The sequence below is a fragment of the Silene latifolia genome, chromosome 7, assembly GCF_048544455.1.
Source record: "Silene latifolia isolate original U9 population chromosome 7, ASM4854445v1, whole genome shotgun sequence".
Taxonomy (NCBI): Eukaryota; Viridiplantae; Streptophyta; class Magnoliopsida; order Caryophyllales; family Caryophyllaceae; genus Silene; species Silene latifolia.
In genome coordinates, this window is record NC_133532.1 from 45,824,164 (window position 1) to 45,842,414 (window position 18,251).

General features: G+C 39.4%; 1 protein-coding gene across 1 annotated transcript; it reads left to right on the forward strand.

The window, feature by feature from the left end:
* The first annotated feature begins 14,140 nt into the window (after nucleotides 1-14,140).
* Nucleotides 14,141-17,162, forward strand: LOC141592111 (putative F-box protein At5g60060). The gene is made up of 2 exons (XM_074412698.1): nucleotides 14,141-15,556; nucleotides 15,975-17,162. Exons 1-2 carry the CDS (start codon nucleotides 14,208-14,210, stop codon nucleotides 16,501-16,503), a joined length of 1,878 nt encoding a protein of 625 aa, XP_074268799.1. The 5' UTR covers nucleotides 14,141-14,207; the 3' UTR covers nucleotides 16,504-17,162.
* Nucleotides 17,163-18,251: the final 1,089 nt, after the last annotated feature.

Consider the following 18,251-nt stretch of genomic DNA (forward strand, 5'->3'; position numbering starts at 1 on the left):
ATGGTAGCCAAAATGCAGATCGATCTTAGAGAACACACTAGCGCAACGGAGCTGAACAAATAAATCCTCGATCCTCGGCAAAGGATACTTATTCTTGAAAATAACTTTATTCAGCTCACGGTAGTTGATGCACAGCCGCATACTACCATCCTTCTTCTTGACGAACAAAACTGGAGCACCCCACGGCGAAGCACTCGGTCGGATAAAACCCTTATCGATCATCTCCTCAAGTTGCTTCTTAAGTTCCTGTAACTCAGCTGGTGCCATACGATATGGAGCTTTTGAAATGGGACCAGTACCAGGAAACAAGTCAATCAAGAATTCTACATCTCGCTCAGGAGGAATACCAACTCGATCGTTAGGAAATACATCAGCGAACTCCTTAACCACAGGGATATCCTCCAACTTCAACTCTGCTGAAACATCTCGAACACTGCACAGATAGATTTGATGATCCTTTCTACCCATGCTAACCATCTTCAAAACGGAAACCCAGTTGACAGTAGGTGTAACTCTAACATGCTGATAAGATACCATCGAACCTATAGGACTCTTAAGCATGATCTTTTGATCATGACACTGAAACCTAGCATCATATCGAGCTAACCAATCCATGCCCAAAATCACATCAAACTCCCCTAGTTTGAATTGGACAAGATCAGCAAGAAGGATCGCCCCTGCAATAATACTCATAGGTACATCCTTGAATAGAACGGAGCAAGAAACAATCTCACCCATAGGAAGGGATATAGAGGTATCAACGGATGATGAGGAAATGAGTCCAGCTCGGACGGAAAAGGATTCGGATACGAAACACATCGACACACCCATATCAAAAATAACAAAAGTAGATAAAGAGTGAACCAGAAAAGTACCCGTAACCACATCGGGATTAGCATCTGCCTCAGCATAACTCATAACAAACACTCGACCAGTCTTCGGAGCATCATCCTTAGGAGCATCAATCTTCGGCGTCTGGGGACAATCAATCGCCTTGTGTCCCGGAGCTTTACAGGTGAAGCAAGTGATCGGATCGCCAGTGGTACAATACTTACCTGGGTGGTAAGCTTTTCCTCACTTTAAGCAAATCATATCTTTCTTAGCTTGACCCTGATCACGCGGAGCATACGGACGAGCCTAAAACTTCTGCTTCTTCTGGGGAGCACTAGGAGCAACATAAGGCCTCTTCACGAACTTACTCTTCGCTCTCTCTTCAGCCTTGGTAGCAAGGACCGAATCATAAATGCTAAGAGCACAATCATAAGCTTGCCAGAAACAAGTCGAAGGAATACTAGACATAGCAGTCCGGACCTTAGGAGCTAGATTCTTCTCATAACGACGAGTCCTAGACACCTCGTCTATATAGCAACAGAAGTAACAAATCATGACAGCTTAACGAACTTGTTAGTGTACTCCTCGAGGGTCATAAAACCTTGTTGCAGACGAAGGAATTCCTGCTCCTTCTGCCAACGCATCTCCTCAGGATAAAACCTTTTCTGCATAGCCTCAAAGAAAAAAGCCCAACCATACCCCGGCTGACCCTCTAGACCAGCTCTAGCAAGAGCCCACCAGTTGTAGGCCTCATCCTTCAGATAATAGGTGGCAATGTCCACCTTCTGATCCTCGGGACAACTAGTAGCGAGGAACAGCTTCTCGATCTCTTGAATCCAAGCCTCCAAAGCAGTAGGATCATTGGCACCATCATAAGTAGGGGGACGGTGACGAGCAAGGCGATTGAAAACAGTTTGTTGCGGACTGTTGTTTTTGTTGTTGTTGTTGTTGTTGTTGTTGTTGTTGTTGTTGTTGTTGTTGTTTTTGTTGAGGTGATTTGTGAAACCTTCGGCCATAGATGCCCAGGCGGCCTCAAGTCTCCTAATGCGATCAACTTCGGTCTCACCATTCGAGTTACGTACCATTTGCAAGAACAAAATCTCGTTATAAGTGGTAGAACCTAAGTACCACTCCAGACAACTACGTATACACTCTACAAACATAAGAAAACCAACAAATCATATTGGTTTCTACTCCATTTACTCTCACTCATTAACTAGGCCATTTATTTTGTCATTAACTAAGCGAGATTTGGGAGTGTGTTTGCTCTGATACGAACTGTAACAACCAGGATTATAAAACAAAGGAAAAACGTAATATAAAGTAAATATCAGAGTATAATACTGATAAAAGGGTTAAGGTGGCGGAAACACCTTGCTCAAATCCGGATCGATACTAAAACCAAAAACCAAACTAGTACATTATTCAAAGGTTCTCGAAACTTAAACCAAAGTCCTAATTCATTATACATCTCGCCGCAGAGTACTTCCCCAGGAAGATATCATCCAAACAACAAATCATTTGAACAACCTGAGAATGGGGGTTGATAATCAGTCGGGAGTAACTAGATGCTCACTCAGTCATGTTTACAATAATTGAATATAACCAACAATCAATAACAATTTAAATGAAAAACCAGTAAACATGCGAGATCATCTATACTCATGAAAATCCAACTCAGACTTACCACTCATGATATTCTTAACACTAGACGAATGAGACTATATGAACTTAGACCATAAGCAACCACTAGACCATGTACACTTACAAAGCAAAGTAGACACGAACCACAGCACATAAGGCACAAAGCTAGCAACAAAGCATAACGAATAGAGCGAAAGCCGCTAGAACATTTAACTGATGATCTAGCAGATGGAATGTTTAACTGACGAACCATCGGTTGTGAAGTATTTAACTGATACACCATGGTACTATGTATAACGTATCACCACTGCTTATATGCCTAAGACCTGGGACCTCTCGATGCATTAATTGTACATCAAATGACACTTAGGGCCCAGAACGTTTAACTAACGAATCTGGCCACCCCCGAACATAGACCAAATAAACCTCCGAAGAGCAGCTCTAATTCATTCTGATAGTATTTAACTGATACTACCAGCATCTTTCGACTAGCCAACAACAAATGCACAGATTAACTGACTGCACACGACATCCATAAACCACATCACGACTCAACTCAGAAGAACAGTTTAACGGACTGTCCAACTCATGCAAATGCACAGTTTAACTAACTGTACAACTCATGCGTGAATAACATCACGACTCAACATAAGAGACTAGTATAACTGACTGTCCTACCAACATATGAACAAGAGTAACCAACAACAAATGAAACCACAATGATATATCACATTATATACAATACAACAATGAAGCAGGCATAAACAATCAAGGTTATAGTAACCTTAGTCATAACATGAACTCTGGATGTGAGGTTATACCAACCTTGGATATAAATTCAATATATATAACTTGAAGTTATACTTACCTCAACCATAACTTTGGCACGAAACTCAAAGTTATACTAGTTTCAACCATAACCTTGAGTCATAAACTCAGGGTACGTTAGTTCCAGCTATAACCTTAACTCGCGTTCCAAAGTTATAGTAGATTCAGCTATAACCTTGATTCATATTTCCAAGGTTATACCTGTTTCAGCCATAACTAGAGTAACGACCCAAAGTTGTACTAACTTCAGCTATAACACTCGAATTATCATCAAGGTTGTACTAGCTTTAGCTATAACTTTGAATCCCACTCTTGGCCGCCTATCATGCCGCTATTAGGGTTTCATTCGTAAACTCTAGTTGCGCTCATGACACCCAAAATAAACACATAAACAACATGCGATATATAATTAAAACATTAAAACATATACAACCATGCGAAAACATAATTAATCATGATAATAAACAATCAAACATGTACCAATTATATAAATCAATCATTAAATCATATTAATTACATCAATTCGCATAAGTACAATTAAAAGAGAAACACCTAGTTATCTTATTATGCAAATAATCCTAAAGATCGTCCTCAACGATGTAGACGTCCTCTCCGGGAGCAACTTCCACGCCTTGATTGAATCATCCACGTGCCAAAGATAGCGAATCTAATAAATATACAAATAATATATATAAACTATAAATAAAACGCGTAAACTACGAAACTTACGACGAAGATTGATGGATCCAAGAAGTAGGATCGATCTAGGCACGAGAAAGGATGAAGAACGATGAAGAAAGAAGCGGCACGAAGCCCTAGACGCCAGAAAACGCGCGACACAAGGGAGAAGAAGGAAGAGGAGGATTTAGGTTTAGTGTTTTGTGGAAATAGGAGGAAAAAGAGTGCAAGGATTTATGTTTCACTCCTATTTATAAGAGAAGCTAATGGGTTTATTCAAAGCTTAGGCTCAAAACACACCCATATTACTCCATATTCACGTGAAACCCAAGGGAACCAATGGGTCTTCACCAAAACCAAGCTCAACGAGCCAAACAAACAAGGGACACACCCACGGTACCACAATTGGTGACGGCACCGCAGCACTGCCCACCAAACAGCCGGACCGCAGTTTATAACAAAGGTACTCAGGACACACCCGTGGTACCGGATCCGGGCGTTAACCGGATCTCTGCCAGACGTCGTGCCTTAATTACACGAGTCCCTCCATACTCAAGTCATTAACGTACACATCTCTCTTGGAGTGGGAAGCTCCAAGAGGTGACCCAAGCGTAAGACGTTCTCCCAACCGCCTTACGTTCCTCGATAACAATCACGTCCTCAAACATATACAATAATAACAATAATGTATGTTGGACCATATCGTTGCTTGTAATCGTTTGGTTAGTTATGATAGATTACGTCCTCATAACCATATGGTCCAACATACATTATTGTTATTATTGTATATGTTTGAGGATGTGATTGTTATCGAGGAACGTAAGGCGGTTGGGAGAACGTCTTACGCTTGAGTCGCCTCTTGGAGCTTCCCACTCCAAGAGGGATGTGCACATTAATGACTTGAGTATGGAGGGACTCGTATGATTAAGGCACGGCGTCTGGCAGAGATCCGGTTAACGCCCAGGTCCGGTACCACGGGTGTGTCCTGGGTACCTTTCTTATGAACTGCGGTCCGGCTGTTTGGTGGGTGGTGTTGCGGTGTTGCGGCGCCGTCACCGGTTGTGGTACCGTGGGTGTGTCCCTAGTATCGGTGAGATGATTGCGTAGTTGTCATTGAGGTAATGTCATGTTTTATACATTTCATATTGTATTGCATAGTCATACATGCATGTCGTGTCTAAATATTTATATTATTGAAACTGACGTATGTTGGTTGTGTGTTATTGTCACCTATTTCCGAGGTAGCCTCTGTTGATCCATATGATATTTCCGATCATGTGGGTATCAGTTTGTATACAGGTTTGGTTGTGTTATCACGCGGGAGACGGGATGAGCTTTGGGACTTGGAATCGAGTTTTATAGTTAGATAGTAGTTGACATAATTGATAGTTGAGTTGTATAATGTCTAGTTTACATTTATTATTCATCTATTCATATGTAATTAACTAAACTTATCATTTATATAAAATGATTCTTAATTGTAATTCCGATTTCACTACCTCGGGAAACCGAGATGATAACATCTCTCGATTACCTTGGACGGGTAAGAAGGGGGTGTTACATGAATTGGGGAAGAAATCTCCAAAGGTATGGCTAAAATCTTGAGTGGATAAGATATGAGAAGAATTTTGGGGATTTTGAGAGATAAAGAGTGATAGGGTTTATGTGAAATAAGTGAAAAAAAATCTGAAAAGGGAGTTTAAATATGAAGGCCCAACAAACAAGTCCCGTGCGCGAAATCTGGGCTGTACAGGTACACTCGGTCGAGTGCACCAGCCACTCCGCCGAGTGACTTGATATCAGGAGTTGTTCTCAAAAGTACTCGGTTAGTCTACTCGGTTGGGTAGACCTCCACACGGTCGAGTACTTAGCTATACTCGACCGAGTGTACCACTATAAAATATGGGGTATTACATTTGGGATGTAAATGGCTTAGGGTGGCACGACTATACAAAGACTATATGCTAGGACTAAGCGTGTTGAGGACCTACTTGATAGGATGGTTGGGTTGCAGTTTGTTTGGGAACCATACACACAAAGTGTCCTCCAACATCTATCACCAAGATGTACGGAAAATCAAGAGCAATGGTATGTAATCACTCCCCAAATTTGCTTTGAGATGATGGAATGATATCTACCAAATAGGTGTATGCGATCATTTGGATGGGATCAAAGCCTTCCCGAATTATGTAATACTTATGTGGAGTTGTATAATGTTAGCAGACATGGAAATTGTATAACAGATCTTGCCCAACTATATAGGACATACGTAAGGCAATAGGACAACCGTATGCAAAAAACAATTCAAGGGGGAGCTCAATACTCCGGGTTAATGAGCTGGGACAACGAGTACTACGAATAGTAGACCCCTATCACTCGCCAATGCATTGCTCCACATAGTAGTCAAGTCTATGACGACTACGAGCATCACCACTATTTCTACCCACCGCCGCCGATTATCAGACACTAGTAAGTCATTTTTTATTATTTAGTTTTATATCAATTTTACTTATTTAACTTGACCATGTAACTTTCTAATGATGTTGATATGCATATAATGTCGACCGAGAGCAACATATGCAAACTAAAACACAATGACAACAATGCTTGAGAATATGCCGAACGATATCCCTTTGAGATATTGTTCATTGAAGAAAAAAAATGTGTGTAAACCATAAAATTTACGAACCTGCAATAATAAATAAAGAGGGACAAAATAATATAGAACAAGGATTTATTTTATAACTGAAAGATTAAGGGTTACAATTTTCGGAAATCTCTTGATTCCATCTCTAGGGTTTGGGGTTTGATAGTTTCTACGAGGGTCTTATCGACTTAATCTCGTAGGGAGATGATGGGGTCGTTTTGTGACTTATTCCATCCTACCTACAATTTGGTAGTAGGAAGACGGGGTCGTATGATTTAATCCATCTATGCTCTCCCCTAACCCTAAACCCGAGGTCTATATTTATACTTTAGTAGCTTGGAGGGTAAGACAATAATAATATATATTCTATAGTATCTTAAGATATTATCACAATCTTTTTTGATAATTATCTCTAATACTAAAAATACTAAAAATTAAATAGATACCAAAATATAAGATTTCAGTGTCTACAAATGCCCCCTCGAGACTGGTTGTAAAGATTTTGATATCGGCTGCAACCTTGTCTCGAAACTTGCTATTAAACTTGACCCTTGGAGAATGGAGATGAAGAGCGAAAATCGTCCCACCGGGCATGCCAATTTGTAAACACAAATTTTGTGATCTGTAAAATAAATAACAAACACAAAAAAGGTAACAAAATAATTTTATTAGATTTAAATGTTTTGAGTACAATCTCTAATGTAATCCGCTGATTCGATCTCCACTACACTTGAATGACGATGTTTTAAGGAGGGTCGCGATGACTTTAATTCCCCTTTGACGGGATCTTGTTTTCTTCACCTTTGACTGCACGATTTCGGGTGCTTGATGTCGGGATTTGAAGAGAAGAACGATTTGATTGAGGAGGGTCGCTTGACTTGATCTCCGCAGATGATTTGATGGAGGGTCGTTGGACTTGCTCTCCTTTGATGATTTGACTCCTTGGGGGCGACGATGATGGCACGGGATTTGAAGTGCTTCAATGTCGATCTATCCTTGGAGACGATGCTTTGATCTTCTTTCTTGATAGAACTTAGAAGGATTTGATTTGTAGAGTGAATGGTTTTTCTAATCTTCTCCTTTTCTCTTCTATTTTTTCCATCCTTTGCAAATGAATATTAACTCTCTATTTATAGAGAATTGCATACTAGAACTCTAGGTTTTTAATGGGCTTGGACTTGAAAGTCAATTTGACTCATTTAGGTGGATTTGACCCATTTGTCGGGTTTTACCACTTTCATAAATCGGACTCGGCTAAATTTAATTAAAATGGACTACTTTAATTAAATTTCATCCAAATTAATTATATTAATTTTACACCAAGTATTTGACGGGTCAACATTTTGAAATTTAACTTTCCGACGTGGCAACCTTTTGAAATTTGACTTTCGAGGTGGCACTTGAATAAATTTTACGTGCCTACAAATTGCCCCCTCGAGATTTAATCATGTACACAACTTAGTGTTTAAGCATGATCGAGTCTCGAGTTATCGACCTTTCATGACCACGAGTATATCCGAATATGTCATATGATCACGTTGGTAACGGGCTGCTTGTAAGTTTGCCTGAGTAGTGTATGAGGCCAGGAATTTGGCCCACAAATTCTTTGTTCACGCCAACTCTATCAATTTGAAGAGTAAATTTATTATTTTATTCTATTGTTGCCTTCTTTTTTTGTAAAATCTTCTTCTACCAAATTAATTCTTCCCGAAAAATCAAACCATTTGCTTTAGGAAAGAGTAATTAATATGGAACAATATTTTTTATCTTGCTTCCAAATTTTGCTTCTCTGTTCACATATAAATGACGGGTTTGAGGGGATTGTTGTCTTCATAGCCGTCAATTGATGAAGACATGAATGAAGGTGACGAGATGCCGGCCCGGAGATGCGACGACACCGAAGTCAAAAGCCAGTGATGTCACGCCATTGACGAGACGAACGAGAGAAGCTACTGCGCGCACTGATGAGATGTACCGGCACCGACGAAAAGCTTTCGGCGACAATGAATTTTTTTTTGTTTCATTTGTGCAGGTACTCTGTCTAAGCCATGGAGCCACCATATTCTTCAGTATGAAGCCATCATCCCGACGGAGGAATGAACCGTTAAGTCGATTGAAGCATACACAAGCCGTGACGCAGACCTTCCTTTTATGCTTTTCAGAGATGTGAAGGACAAAAGCTTCTCTGGCGATGGAGGCAGCAGTAGATATGCTTTCAACTGATCACCAAGTGCAGCGGAGCAACGCTCGATTCGGACTGGCGACACCATTAATTTGTCCTTTCATATTTTCATTTTATTTGTACAGGTACATGGTTGAACATAATGGAACCACCCTATTGCTCGGCCTGGAACCATGACGTGAAGCGAGGCGACGCCACCGTATGCAGCCCGTCATGGCGACCTTTACGGACACCGTCGACTCCCCGTAAAAGTGCCATTACTTGCTTCTTTGGTGTAATCGCGAATTCTGATGTGTATCTACCGCGCAAGACTCACTCGTCGACTGATAGGATCCATTTCAAGGGCTGCCGCTGGATTTGTCTATGCCGAACTGCCACTACACTTGCCACGTTGAACCGCTTCATTTCATGCCCATCTCACACAAAGATGATTTTTGTCGTGTCATTTGAGACCCCCATCCCCTGGCGCGATGCGGAATGGTGGCGACCATATGAGCACTCGGCTGCAAGTTCCTGAAGTTACACCTTCACCTTGCGACAAAGGAGCCAAACTGCCGAATCTGTTAACATGGCTTTCTATATATTTTTTTTTTGTCATGTACAGGTACCTGTCATCTGGGACAACGCCGTCATGCCCACAAAGACGAAGTCAGTATGTCTTTTGAGAGACTCCTGGCACAAGAATAACAGTGGCTTATTTAACAAGCACGCCCGTTTCGGGGACACGACCATTACTTCGCTTGACTACTCAATGCATTAGTTTCTTCGCTAAGCGGTATGCTGCCCCTGTGATCACGAAGATGCCACGACTTGAGTACAATACCACCGTGCCCATGTTCCCATGGCTTGCTTGTACAACATCAGATTTTTTTTTTTTAAAACCTTCTCCTTTTCTGGTTCACTAATGACTAATCAGCGAGCCGTCATGACGACCGAGCAAGCGAAGCCATTGTGCCATGTATGAAGCTACCATATCAGTGCACACGAGGTCACCGGGTCATCCCTGAGATTCAACTGCTTGATGCGACCACACTGAAATTCAATTTTTTTATGATGACGATGGAAAGGCTGAAGTAGATGATGAGCCTCTACGTCTTCTCAATGTGACCAAAAAAATCCGGCCTGACGAATATGTTAACTTGGCTTGTGGTCACGTGGTAGCTGAACCGCGGACATGGTTGTGAGTACTGAAAAAGCATGAACATAAAATGTAAAGGCTCTTTATTCTAACTGTTTTTTTTTTTTTTGATGACGAGGAGGTTGGATCCTCCCCGGATACAGGACCCCACCCTGCTAGGCGCCTGTACCTATTCTAACTGTTGTTTTGTGTTCTTGTGCCTTTTTTATTTTCCTCCAGTTTTTTTTTACAGTCGAGGACACCTTCTTACTGCTTTGGGCTATGGGTTATGGCCATCCTTTGTCCTCATCTTGGAGATTGTTCAAACTTTCATCCTGGCGGACTTTTATTTTGTCAACTTTTTTTTTTTCTTTTACTTATTATTCTCTTTGTTTTGTCAAAGAAAGTAAAGAAAGAAAGGAAACAATGTTATAGTTTGATTCTTGAATTTTTTTTCTAAAAGACAATTAAAGACGGTGCTTAGAAGCTTTCTCCGAATTCAATTTGTATTTGATCAGTTAACGATGAAGCCTTGGTACTTAAGAGCTTTCTCCAATCTTCATCATTTGATTTTACGATAATGTTCGTAATGTCTCTGTGCTTGGAAGCTTTCTCGGAGACTTAAACTATCTTTCATACTTTGACGATGAAATGGTGCTTGTGAGCTTTCTCCGAATTTGCATGTCTTTAATTATCCGATGAAATTTATGGTGCTTGCTAGCTTTCTCCATTTTTCTCATCATTTGAGTTTGCGATAATGATCATAATGTCTCCGTGCTTGGAAGCTTTCTCGGAGGCCTAACCTATCTTTCATAATTTTGACGAAGAACTGGTGCTTGTGAGCTTTCTCCAAATATTCAATAATCGACTTTACGATAGTTTGTCCGTGCTTGGAAGCCTTTTCGGAGACTCAGCCTATCTTCCATAGTTTTGACGAAGACGGTGTGCTTGTGAGATTACTCCTTTTCGTCGTATTGACTTTTTGAAGACTCTTGGTGCTTGAAGCGTTCTCCGAGCCTTCAAAGTTTTTTTTTTCTTTTTGTTTTTCACAATTGTTGATCATGAAGGAATCGAGTGACAATTAGGTAATTGACGCCTATACGATGCCTCCAAGATACGAATTTTGAGGTTTTTTTATTAGGTGTGGGTGGACTCAAGTAAGACTCTTACTCAAGCTGCCTACGTACTCGTAAAAAATGAGAAATCATTTCATGAGATCAAGCCAACGTAGTTCATAGATCTTTTTTTTTAATCGTCTTTTTTTTTTTTTTTTGCGCAGTTTAGGCTCGTGCTTAGGAGCTTGAGTTTCACGGAGTAAGCTGCTTCTTTGCCCTCATTTTTTTGTTTGGAGGAACAACCACGGTTGCGCGAATCATCAAAGTAACAATTCTCGTGAATTCTCCATTTTGTTTGCTTCTATTGGTGGAAGAGATGCCCCCCATGATTTGCGATTGTGATCTCCATGTCATGAGCTCGAGTCGCCAATTCTTGAAATGTCCTTAGTTTATTTCCTTGAAGAATATAAACCAAGTCCAAGTTCATGCCTTGGATACACATCTCTACTGCTGAAATTTCCGAGAGACGATCCTTGCATTCTAAGCTTAGTGCTCGCCAGCGTTTATGAAGTCAATGACAGGCTCTTCTTCCTCTTGCTTGGCGTTAGTTAGTTCAATCATGCTAACAACTCGACGGGTGCAGTAGAAGCGATTTATACTTCCATTTGCTTCCAACTGTCAATGGACTGGTGGGCCAAATCGGTGTACCAGTCGAACGCCATTCCTTTGAGGCTCCGGACGAATTGTTTCACCAGAAGATCACCATCGGTGCCTGCATTTTTACATGTTTCGACAAAGTGGGCAACATGTTGTTTCGGGTTGCCTTTTCCGTCGAATTGCTGAAACTTTGGCGGCTTGTATCCGAGAGGCATCTTCAACCCATCAACCCTCCTAGTATACGGTTTCATGTAGAGGTGATTGTCTTTTTGACTTCCGCCGAACTTTTCTTTGACGAGTCGTTCGATCACCTCTTGGATTTGTTTGGCGGAAAGAGAGTTAATTTTTGGATCACCATCATCATGCACGGAGTGGTCATCATGCTTCGATTTTTCACTCTCACCGCTGACCTTCGAGAACATCGATCGGTCGTTTTTCCAACTTTCTTTTGAGAGCGGCAATTTGAGCATCTTTCTCTTGGCTTTCTTTTTGGAGTTGTTCGACGATAATCTTCATTTTCGCCAGTTCTTCATCGAATGATAATGCTCCAATCACCATCACGGAAGCAACGATGTCGGTTTGCGTTGTCCAGGGTACTTCAACACTTCTTGTGTTCGCATCGGTGAGTAGATCGCCGAAGTTGTTGCCACGGGTGGTGGATCTTTCAACATAAGAATCAGATGGCGCGCCTATCGTTTTTTTGGCGGAATTTTTCACTGAAGCCATTGAGATGAGTTTGACGATTTTGATGTGGATAAAGAGATGAGCGGTAGAGATGGTCCCACCGGGTGTGCCAATTTGTAAACCATAAAATTTACGAACCTGCAATAATAAATAAAGAGGGACAAAATAATATGGAACAAGGATTTATTTTATAACTGAAAAATTAAGGGTTACAATTTTCGGAAATCTCTTGATTCCATCTCTAGGGTTTGGGGTTTGATAGTTTCTACGAGGGTCTTATCGACTTAATCTCGTAGGGAGATGATGGGGTCGTTTTGTGACTTATTCCATCCTACCTACAATTTGGTAGTAGGAAGACGGGGTCGTATGATTTAATCCATCTATGCTCTCCCCTAACCCTAAACCCGAGGTCTATATTTATACTTTAGTAGCTTGGAGGATAAGACAATAATAATATATATTCTATAGTATCTTAAGATATTATCACAATCTTTTTTGATAATTATCTCTAATACTAAAAATACTAAAAATTAAATAGATACCAAAATATAAGATTTCAGTGTCTACAATGTGTACTATGTCACTTAACGCCTTGCGCACTACCAATTAAAGGCATCTTATCCACTATGAAGAGCCAAGACCTCCATCCCCTCCACGATACAACTTCCGCCATTTAGAGCACCGTCTCCAATTTTCACCAAGCCAAGAGAGCGAGGGAGGGGCATTTCGTCAAGGGAAAGAAAAAAGGAGAAAAGTCGTCCACCGTCGTTAAAAGTAGAAATTATGTACTCCCTCCAATTCGCCATATTCTTCCCTATTTCCTAAAACGGTTATTCAGGTTTTCTTCCCCTTTCTATTTTTGGTAACTTTTTACTCTTATTTTATTCATACCTCTCTCCTATTACCCCACCCACCCAACTCTTTTAATCCTATTTTATTCATTACTTTAATATTGGTGGCCCACAATTCATTATTTAACTCTTAATTATTCATCCCTCTCTCCTATTATCAAACCCCACCCAACTTTTTATCAATATAATACTCCATTTCTTAATCCTTGTGCCCAAACTAAAGAGGAAGAAAATAGAGGATTGGAGGGAGTAATATACAAACTTATGGTTGTGTTTGGTTTGGGTTTATTTGAAGATAATTATCTTATATGAAATTCAAACTTATTTATTTCAATGACGCGGTTTGTGATATATTTGCCATGTCTTTAGTGTTAAATGATGTTGGATTGATTATTACATGTAAGTTTAGATAATTATAGTGGAGCATAATGCTCCTGGCAGGCATCGTTTGTATGTTTTTTAAACCCCTACATACTCGTTGTCTGGAATAGCGATACAGTGAAGACATTCCTAAGCATAAACATGCAGAATGTTTGTATTTTGTGAGCCTCGCCATCTCGCTATTCCAGACAGCGAGAAAGTAGGAGAACACCTATCTTCCTGTCTCAGACGGAGACACTGCACATGCCCAGTATAAGTGGCATTCTGGATTAGTTCTGCCATTTATAGCTTCTCGCTGTCTGGCCTAGACAACGAGATACATATAATGTTTTACTAAAAACGCGAAAATGCCGACATGAACCTGTTTTTGGTAAATAATTTGAAACACGCCCTATTTTGTTAAATAGTTTGGCCGTTTGGGTTTAAACTCCATTTAAGCAAAAATTTCCTACCGAGTATTTTACTATTCACCGTTCTCTACAAAAACGGCGGGAAAGTAAAAAATAAAAAAAGGCGGGAAAATAACAAATAAAAAGGCGGGAAAATAAGAAATAAAAATTGGCGGGGAGAATACTATAAAGGGCGTTACACACACTCAGTCACTCACTCATCATACCTTCCAATCAAACCAACAGAAGAGTCAACAGCAGCAATGGTGGTCACCGGTGGAAGCGGCGGTGGCGAAGAATCAAAATGGGCTGAAATTCCAACGGAACTCCTAATCAAAATCGCCAAACTCTGTACTAAATCCAGCTTATCCTTCTCAGGTAAGCTCCTAGTCTGCCGCCTCCGTGCCGTCTGTAAGCCGTGGAGATCAGCCTTACCTGTCAACCATGATAACAACCCAATTCCAATTCCAATTCCGATAACTCCGCCTATTTCGTCTCTCCTCACTAACAACCATGACAATTCCTCTTCACTGTACTACCTCGTACCCAGTACAACCTGCGTTGTTCAGTCGGTCAAAGACCCGTCTGACTCGCATTTACTGATTGTCGACCACTTTGACAGCTGCGGCGGCGGTGGTGGTAAGGTTTTCTGTCGCAAACCCTTGTTTTTGTCGTATGATAAGTCGAGTACTTGGGATAATACTTGCCCTAAATCAATTAATCTCTTAGATTATCATTTATCTGTTGTTGCTGAAGAACATTCTCTTAGGGTTTTGATTCATGATGATAATAATGGGTTGTCATTTCTGGATTCTTTCTGTAAGAAAGTGGTACTGATTTCAAACCTAAACCCTAATTTGAAAGTAGGGGAAGAAATTGATTATGGGGTAGCTTTAGTACTGTTTGATGGTGGAATGTTGGGTATGTATGTTTTCTATGAGAAGAAATGGGAGATGATCTATAAATGTGAGAATTCAAAGTCCGAAAGGTGTTCTGATATTCAAAGATATGAGGAGGATGGTCATAAGTGTGTTATTGTTATTGATCATAAAGCGAATGCTTTTCGTGTTAATTATGATTTTCATTTAAGGAAACTAGAGTGGACTAAGATTGCTAATGAAATCCATGGGAGCCGTCTTAGGCGTAAAAGGTTAGTTGTAGAATCAGATAATGGAAGTTTGTTTTTGGTTGTTCAGAAAACTTCTATGTGTGAAATGGAGGAGATTAAGATGTCATTCAATGTTTATTTGTTTCGCAAACAACAACAGAAGTGGGACAAACTTCGTCTTGTTCCGGGGTTTATCTTGTTTGTGGGTCACGACTTTGCTTTCACAACAAATAGCAAAGCTTTCCCTGATGTATGTTCTGGAAATTGCATATATGCTAGTAAAGGTAGTTTCCCTTTGTATAAGGGTAGCTATGACTTTGACGTGGGAATCTTTTTTCAAGAAATCGAAGATAGTCTTTGTGTCTTCCATTTTGGAGAGAATTGTGCTAGTGTGATTTGTGATTTGCCATGGGGTGGATATGATTATTGTTCTATCTTTGAATCACCCAATAAATGGCTCGAATTTAATCAGCCACCGCCAATATCGATTCCTCAACTTCCACTGTAAGTCTATTCTCGATTCCCTCAGTTTATGCCTTTTCTTGTTTTAGTTAGCACTGAATGCCCTTTGGTCCCCATACCTGGTTCTAATTCCACTTTACAATTGAGGGGGGTGGGATTCGAACCTGTGACCTTTTCGTCACACTGGCTCTGATATCAACCAAAAGCTTATGGTTGGAGTTCCAAGATCGGTTTTATACTCTAAAAACATGTCATATTACGTCGAATGTAATAAAATTTAGGCAACATATGTCATATTACGTCGAATGTAATCAAAGATTTCATGAGGCTAGAAAGAGAATGACTATTTCCTAATTTATGTTGCAAAATTGACTGTACTCCATCCTGACCTTTAGCATTTTGCAATTTGCTTACTTGTTACTCAAATTCATTTAGTTATTCTCTGTATTAATGTTATTAGTGAACGAAATCATGATGTGCAAGACAAGTCTGAGAGTGACAACATACCCGGAAGCTGTGGTTTTCAACCCTTTCCAGAAGATGAAAACGCTAAACCCTTGCTGGACCTAAATGATCATCCTGGTAAAGGGGTTCCAAAAGAAAAGGGGAAGAGGATAGCTAATGATCCTGATCTGGTAGAATCGACCAACAGTTCCCGACTCCCCAAGTCAAGGAGGATTACTTTGAGCAAGTCTTCTGCTCAAGTTGGAAACCCAAATTCGGAAAAGGACTTCAATAAAATACAGTCTATGCTGAAAGCCATCTCAGCATTACTTAATTTTGGCGTGGCTCAATCGGATCAACCTGGATGTACCTTAACTGAAGTTATACGAGAATTGGGTTCTCTTCCTAATTCTGAACTAGGCAGTAACTTCTCTGCTAGCCTTCTTCTGGAGACGAAGGAGAATCGAAAACTATATGTGTGCCATGATGGTGTAGATGTCAAGGATAAGTGGTTGCATTATACGTTTGACAGGTCTGAGATGTAAGTCTGTGTCTCAGATGCTTATGATAATTATTTTGGGAAGAGTTTCTGGAGCGTAAAGCAATCTGGTTAGTATCTGTCATTTGTTCGATTTTGCTGTCCTGCCCAAAATGGAACTTATCCTGCCTGATGTGGATATCGACAAAGATTCAAGAAAATATCTTGTATTATGAGAGGTTAGTTAGCAAACTGCAAGACTTGTGGTCTGTCATTAACTCATTAATCTAGAAGTTAGTTATGTATGGGACGAGGCTAATTAGCGGGTCCGTTCAACCTCAGTCTCATCTGCCCGAATGCAGCTTTCCTGAAGCTGTTCAATACTTGGGCTCGGTTCCGAATGTTGAACTTATCCTCCTTGGCAGTGCTGATGTTAAGTGTAACTGGCTTAGTTATGACTTATGAAGTAGGTTCATTGTATGTTTATTATTTGTATTTTGTGTCAGAACAAGGAATTTTATTGGGAACCGTTGAAGTCATGCACTACAGTCTACAGGCAAGCAGCCTTTAGATCGCCCATTTCATTGTATGTTTAAAATTGGTAAGTTTTTCTTAGGACGGCAGTCTTCGTCTTGAGTCGAGAATAGGTTAAGACTTGAACATGTATATTGAAAAGGATGATTTGATCCTCTTATTTCTTTCTTTCATTCTATATTTTTAACCCCACTAAAATTTTATCTCTTATATAACACAAGGACCAAGACTAGAACATCCTCCATAAATAGAGAAAGTCTTTCTCTTTTGCTTCAAAGAGGATATAATCACATTGAAGAGAACATCCTCTTAAATGAGAGAGAGAGAGTATGTGGATGCTCTAAATATTCAAATAAATTCTTAGTTTTACATATAGGAAATTGCGAAAGTGGCAATTTGCCCCCTTAACTTTGTTTAATGGTGAAATTAGACTTCTTAACTTTCAAGTGTAGTAATCAAGTCCCATAACTTTAACGAAAAGTGAAATTCAACCCCATTATTTGATTTTTCATGAAATTCCACCAAAATTCATGCATTTTTATAATCCAATTAATCAAATATAAAATTTAATTTTATAACTATAAATTTTATACAATCTATAAATTTTATACAATCCAATTTTTTTATAATTTTACAATTTTAGACAATTTATTCTAAATGTAAGAATAGTTTATAAAACTGTATTATATTTTTATTTTGTTTAATATAGATGAATGTAAAATTATTCTTTAGATGAATAAATAAACTTATATAAATTAAGAAGGTTAAAATTAGTAATTTTATGCACTATTAGTTGTATAATATAAATATAAAATGATTTTTTGTTGAAATTTAAGTGAAAAATAAAAATTGGGGTTCAATTTCACTTTTTGTTAAAGTTATGGGGCTTGATTGCTACAATTGAAAGTTAAGGGGCCTAATTTCACCATTGAACAAAGTTAAGGGGATAAATTGCCACTTTTGCGGAAATGAAAAGCCTTCTTTTTAGAGCATCCACAATAGAGAGGATGGTTTCATCCTCTTACTCTTTCTCTTTCCTTCTAATTTTTTTGACACCTCACTCTCTCTTTCATCCACTTTATTTTCCACTATCTATATCCTTTTTATTTCCTCCTCTTATATTTGACTCCACAATAAAGAGGATCCTCTCTTATTACTTTTCTTAATAAAATAATTTTATAGCTAATATTATGAATCACTTTATATTGTTTTATTTTTTTTTAGATTAATATTTAGTGTAATAATTAATATAAATCTCAACCACCTCTACAAAAATCTTGC

Excerpts from the sequence above, each read along its gene's own strand:
- LOC141592111 (XM_074412698.1), top strand. The coding sequence starts at position 14,208 with ATGGTGGTCACCGGTGGAAGCGGCGGTGGCGAAGAATCAAAATGGGCT. Across the intron at positions 15,557-15,974 it reads TCGATTCCTCAACTTCCACT|TGAACGAAATCATGATGTGC; the intron begins GTAAGTCTATTC and ends TAATGTTATTAG.